At 52.5% G+C, this 6,080-nt stretch overlaps 1 protein-coding gene across 1 annotated transcript; it reads right to left on the reverse strand.

Annotated features, from left to right (window-relative positions):
• Positions 1-591: 591 nt before the first annotated feature.
• On the reverse strand, positions 592-4,574 carry POLR2H (RNA polymerase II, I and III subunit H). The gene is made up of 5 exons (XM_026007294.2): positions 4,362-4,574; positions 2,917-3,000; positions 2,740-2,833; positions 1,884-1,967; positions 592-943 (listed from the first exon to the last, which is right to left on the reverse strand). The coding sequence occupies exons 1-5, from the start codon at positions 4,432-4,434 to the stop codon at positions 826-828; spliced, it is 453 nt and encodes a 150-aa protein (XP_025863079.1). The 5' UTR covers positions 4,435-4,574; the 3' UTR covers positions 592-825.
• Positions 4,575-6,080: the final 1,506 nt, after the last annotated feature.

A 6,080-nucleotide genomic window follows, 5' to 3' on the forward strand; every position in this document is an offset into this window, starting at 1 on the left:
GCAGCCGCCTGTTCAGCATCACTGGTAAGAACCCCCACCACTTACCCTCCCTCCAGGTCACCTATGAAATGTAGAACAGACACCTAGCTCCTCCACCTGTTCCTATACCCACCAAATCTGCTCTTCCTATTCTCTTCGTAGTAGCATCCCAAGCCAGGATCTAAAAGCCTCCATCTAAAGCTTGCACAAAAATGATGAACATTTCCAGGCTATGCAAGTGACTCATTCAAATCAACGTGATCTGACTTCCTAAGAGACTGGAAGTGTTGCAAGGACACAAGCGGGGCTCCTTGCCAATTCAAAATTCTATGCCAAATGGGTGGTATCTTCCGGGGCTGGGGTGCCCTCAAGAGCCAAAAGCACAGTACTCTCTCTCCCAGATAGAAAATCACATTGGAGGATAAATATTGGGGATAGTAAACCAGGAGGCTGAGACAACCCTAAACCCAGATACCAGGAAGCCAGAATAGATTCTACATTGACATGTGATCACCTGGCTGTGGGCCAGAAACAGAATATACCACAGGCAAATTGGAAAAAAATGATTTTAGGGTAATGGAAAAGATTTTTTTTTAAAGGTGGAGAAAAGAGTCTGAAAAAGCAAAGTTTAATTTAAAAATCATATACACAAAACAACTTCTGATTCGTTTTAAGCTCTCCCACTGGGTCTTTCACAGGCAAGTTTCCCATTGAGTCCAGATCACCTAAAGATGTAACAGTCAGCCAGCCCTTTCTGACCAGGTGGTCAACAGTAACTGCTCCTCAGGCTCTAAAGGATGTCCAAGGCCTGAGTGACTGAACAGCAAGGTTGGCTTCCTGGGTGCTTCAGAATGCCAGTTTCTTCATCAGCAGATAAACTCTGGAATCCACTTCAAATCCATGCAGGTTGTTGGCATCACCCTGCAGCCTCATGAGCAGGCCACCATAGGACACATAGGCAGAGCTGAAATGGAAGGCCCATGAGTTTAAGCTCTGGAGCAGCAGCAACCCAGTCGCTCTCCATCCCAGCTTAAGAAAAAGAGGCACCCTTCTAGCGTTTTGTCATTAGGAACCAACATTCAGACAAAGATGAATGCACAGATATGTGCAAAGTAGTGTTCTTTTTATCAACAAAAGTGGAAAATGCTACATGCCCAAAATAACAGAAATGGTCAAACGAATTAAGGTATATCCATTTACTGGAATGTTATGCAGCTATTAAATTGTTTAAGAAAAGCTTTAAACTGACACATGGAAACCTGTTTTATATAACTTGAAGGCAAATGAGCAGAAGAAAACATTGTAACAAACAACGTGATCTCAAGGAAAAAAGTACACAGGAAAAAACCTAGAGTATTCAAAAATGTTTGTGTAAAAGGTTCCCAATGGGTATAGAATTATAGGTGACTTTTCTTGCTTCTTCAGATTACTTCTCTGCTTTTCCAATTTCTTACAAAGGGCACATACTGTTTTGATAAAATTTTAAAGAAGAGAAAAGAATAGTTGGGCAAGGAAACCAAAGAACTAGGGATTGGATTACAGAGTAGCGAAACACACACACAAATAAACAAATACCAAAAAACCTTGCAGTTTAATCACTTAATGCTGCATTTAGTTCCTGGGGAAGCAACCTTCCTTTGCACTTCCCATATCAAGATCATCAGTTTCTCATTTGGACCCCTGAGCCCTGAGGGCCTGACAAAGGGCCAAGCGAGCAGCCTACATTTCGGCTTGGAAACTGTTCCAGAACAGACAGTTTCCTTCTAAGTCCTACCTAGGTCTGAGGTGCTTGGGGAGAGACCCAACCCAGGAAAAATGAAGCATGGCCCAAATTTTCAGAGCGGAGCTCAGATTATCAGAATAGGGCTGGGGGACAAGGGTTCTCACAAGACTATGGAACTTACAGACGCGTTGCTGCTTCAGTAGAAGTTTCGTCGCCCTCAATTCTGTATACTTTCCCATACATTACATACTCAAACTGGTCAGCCCTGTGGAACAGTAGGAGCAAGGTTATTCTTCAAAGTAGTAAACAAAAGTAAGAAGCTCTTTAAAAATGGTTAACTGGTAACTAAGTATCACCATTCTAACAGACGTTTTCCAAACACAATGCCATTTAGTCCTCCCAGCAACCATATGAGCAAGGTGTGATCATCTGCACTTTACTGATGGGGAAACTGAGGCTGCAAGAGGTTAAAGCCATTCAACAAAGAACTGGTAGGGCTGAGATTTGAACTCAGTAGAGCTCCAAAGCCCTTCCATCACACCAAACTCTCTCCCAAGACGCAAGGCTCACATAGCCTGAGTCACTCAATGGTCATCTCCTTAGCCATCGATAAGGCACAACCCACAAGCATGTAATCGCTGCCCTGGAAAAACACCTGGTTGTTTGAATTTTTTTTTTTAAGATTTTATTTATTTATTCATGAGAGAGAGAGAGAGAAAGAGAGAGAGAGAGAGAGAGAGGCAGAGACACAGGCAGAGGGAGAAGCAGGCTCCATGCAGGGAGCCCGACACGGGACTCATTCCCAGGACTCCAGGATCATGCCCTGGGCCGAAGGCAGGTGCTTAAACCGCTGAGCCACCCGGGGATCCCCACTAAATTCTTAAGTGCAGCAATTTCCTTAAGGTTGCTCAGATACTACTGATAATCATTTATTCCACAAATTAAATAAGGGTTTTTTCCTATACCACTTATCTACTTAGTCCTCAAGCATATTTCAAGTACTCCTTTCCTGGGAGGGAAGTACTTCACTTCCTCACCTGGAAGGCCTATCATCTGTGGGGTTGTATTCACCGTCATCCAGGGTACCATCTTCATATAATGTACTGGCTATGACCAACCGGAACTTGTCACCTGAAAATCATGGCAATACCAGAGGCTAAAGAACAGCTGAAATGTCAAAAAGCCTTCTGCTATTGTCTGTGTTCAATACTTACCCAAGTCTACAGGGTAAATCTGAATGTTTACATCTAAGATCAGGTCCATTTTGAAAGATTCACTCTCACAATGTAGCCGAGACACTGGAGGGAGGTAGAGAAAGAGTGGCATAGGTAATTGCCAGGCTCTGCAGACCCCGCAGACCCCACTTTGAGGGATTACATGCAATTGAGCACTCATTCGAACCCCATCTGCATCCACTAGCCTCTCATCTGCTCTCAAAGAAGTGCAGACTCAATGAGAACCAGATATGCCAGAAGGAAAGGAGTGAAAACTATGGCAAGTGGACAGAATCCCAGAAAACAACCAAAGGTCCCTCTGGCAATAAATAATATCCAGGTTCTAGGCCTGCCTAGGTGATTAAGAAACAACCTGACTTTAGACAAGTTATTCATTCATCCAAAGGTTTTGTCTTTTTTTTTTAATAAAGATTTTATTTGTTTATTCATGAGAGACACAGAGAGAGAGACAGAGACACAGGCAGAGGGAGAAGCAGGCTCCCTGCAGGGAGCCCGACTTGGGACTCCAGGATCACACCCTGGGCCAAAGGCAGGTGCTCAACCGCTGAGCCACCTAGGGATCCCCCCAAAGGTTTTGTCTTGGGGCGCGTGGGTGCCTCAGTTGGTTATCTGCCTTCAGTCCAGGTCGTGATCCGGGGTCCTGGGATACAGCCCCGCATCTGGCTCCTTGCTCAAGCAGGGAGTCTGCTTCTCTCTCTCTCTCTGCCCCTCCTCCTCACTCATATGCTCTCTCTCACTCTGCTTTCTCTATCAAATAAATAAATCTTAAAAAAAAAAAAAAAGTTTTGTCTTTCTGTGCCAGCTGCTGTGCTGAGTGGACTATCAGGACTGTTAAGACCTGGTGTTTGTCTTGAAGAACATCTCAGTCTCTGGACAAAAGAAGAGACCCCCGAGGAGGCCCAGTCTGATCAATGGCAGAATAAAGAGCTGTATGGCAAGCAGCAATCCTAATTCAGAGCGGATGTCACAAAGGGCTAGAGGTTCTCCGGACAATACAAGAATACAGGCTCTGAAGTCGGATTAGTCACTGTGCAGCCCTGGGTAGCTTACTTAACTTCTCGGGGCAAAATGGGTAAGACACCAACTACTTCATGGAGGCTCCTGAGAGAACTGGGCAGGACGAAGTGTGTGTAAGGTGCACGCGACAGCGCCCAGCAGAGTGGGGAGCGACCGGAAGATGCACAGGAGGGCACCAGCACCATGAGAACGGGCCACCCGGGCACCGGGCGCAGCCTGTGTGGAGCCAGGCGGAGAGCGGGAGACGCCGTGTTCCCATCGATCCAAGGCCTCCTGATGGGGATTCCTGAGTCAGGAACTGCCGGCAGGGGCGGGCCACGCGGCGTGGGAGGACCAGGGGCCCACAGGCGTGTCCCCGAGGAGGTTAGCCCCTGACTCGGCCGCCCCTACGTCTACCTCCACCTTACCTCGGTCAAACTTCTTGCCCTCCGGGTCAATGTCTTTCACATCGAAAATATCCTCAAACAGGATGCCCGCCATGGTGAGGAGGCCACGAGAGTACGAGAGGGGCCGGGAGCGCGACCACGCCTAGGGGTACGCGCTCCCCCTCGCGTGGAGGCAAGGAGAGAAGGAGAGAGCGCGCCCAGAGAGCGGCCGCAGAGCCCTAGAAACACGCATGCGCGCGGGCAGGCAGCGCCGCCGCCACTTCCGCCGCCGGCCCTCGGGGCTCCCGAACTTCCGCCCCGAAAGACTCCTTCCGAGAGGCCTCGGGAGTTGGGGGCGGGACTCGGGGCCGGGTGGCTCCGCCCCGGGGCGGGGACCCTGTTAGTCCCACCCCCAGCCGAGGCGGCGCGGCGTCTCGCAGGACGCGGAGGCTCCACTGCGCCCTCTTGAGAGGCCGGGTCGGGACGCCTGGAATGCAGGCGGGCCTACCCCAGCCCGGGACCTTGATCCTTGGCCCGGAGAAGCCCGGCGCAAGCCTTCCCCGCTGGTCTGCGTGCCCGCCGAGGGCACAGTCCACGCGGAGGGCGGACGGGGCGGAACTCCGCCCCCAGCGCGCTGACCCTGCAGGGCGCGGAGCCCAGTCCGCACAGCTGGCACCGAGGCTTCCCAGCCGGGCCCGGGCTGGACCGGGCTGGACCGGGCTGGACCGGCTTGGCCCTGCTGGATGTCACCCGAGCCGGCTCCGTCCCGTTTGGGAATTTGCCATGATGTCACTATGGGGAAGAGGAAAGCCTGCGCGCGTCCCTTCCCCTGGCACAGCACCCTCCCTAGCACTGCCCTCTTCCCCGGGGCCCCACTCTCTTCCCCTCCGCCTCTTCAGCCCGGCTGACGTTTAACCCCATCACACAGCGCTGCCCCTGCAGCTTGGTGCCACCTGTTCCCCCACCCCCGCCTTCTCCCTCTGGACGCTGATCTACGTGCCCCTTCAGGCTGGCACCGTCCGCTCCCACAGATACGAGCTCCCCCCTCCTGGGCGCTGCTCCTCTCACACTGCCCCGCTCCTGGGCACCGCCTCTGCCTCCCGCAGGCCCCTCCATCCTGGTACTGCGTCCTCCCGCACACTGCCGGTTTCCTGGGCGCCGGCCTCTCCCCGGACACGCTCTCTCATACATTGCCCATCCACCCTGTGCCCACCCCACCCTCTGCTCCATCCTTCTCCAGACCCTGATAGAGAACACAGATCCCCAGGTGGCGAGACGTCAGCAGCTACTCGAGTTTCTCCTTGGGCCCAGCCCGGGAAAAACGACCTCTGTACCCCCACGCCCGCCTTCCAGGAGCCTCCTCGCCAGCACCTAGACATCTCTCCCCTCGGGCCTCACCCCTTCACCTTCCCTCCCTGTCTCCACCCCTGTACACCCCGCAGGCCAGGTTGCTCCAGGTGTGACTTCCTAGAAGAGGAACCCTGGAGAGGAGGAGGAGGGAAGAGGTTGAGACACGGAGGGTCTCAGTTCCGAGCATCACCTCCTCACCCCCGCCTTCTGGGCCTAGCGTCCCCCTCCGAGTCCCTCCAGCTTTGCTTCTCACCCTCGACGGAGCAGAGAGGGGCCTTGCGAGGCCCGTCTGAGCCGCTGCCCGCCCCACCCCCCACCCCGAGGCAAGAGAAGGCGTCACTCCTGAGAGATTGAGCCCAAAGGGTGTGATTTAGACGGCTTTGCCGCCCCGGGCCCCAGGCCCTCCCGAGC

This window comes from Vulpes vulpes, chromosome 3, assembly GCF_048418805.1.
Source record: "Vulpes vulpes isolate BD-2025 chromosome 3, VulVul3, whole genome shotgun sequence".
Taxonomy (NCBI): Eukaryota; Metazoa; Chordata; class Mammalia; order Carnivora; family Canidae; genus Vulpes; species Vulpes vulpes.

Excerpts from the sequence above, each read along its gene's own strand:
- POLR2H (XM_026007294.2), bottom strand. The coding sequence starts at position 4,434 with ATGGCGGGCATCCTGTTTGAGGATATTTTCGATGTGAAAGACATTGAC. Across the intron at positions 1,968-2,739 it reads ACAGATGATAGGCCTTCCAG|GGCTGACCAGTTTGAGTATG; the intron begins GTGAGGAAGTGA and ends ACTGTTCCACAG. Across the intron at positions 944-1,883 it reads ACTGAAGCAGCAACGCGTCT|CTCTGCCTATGTGTCCTATG; the intron begins GTAAGTTCCATA and ends CTTCCATTTCAG.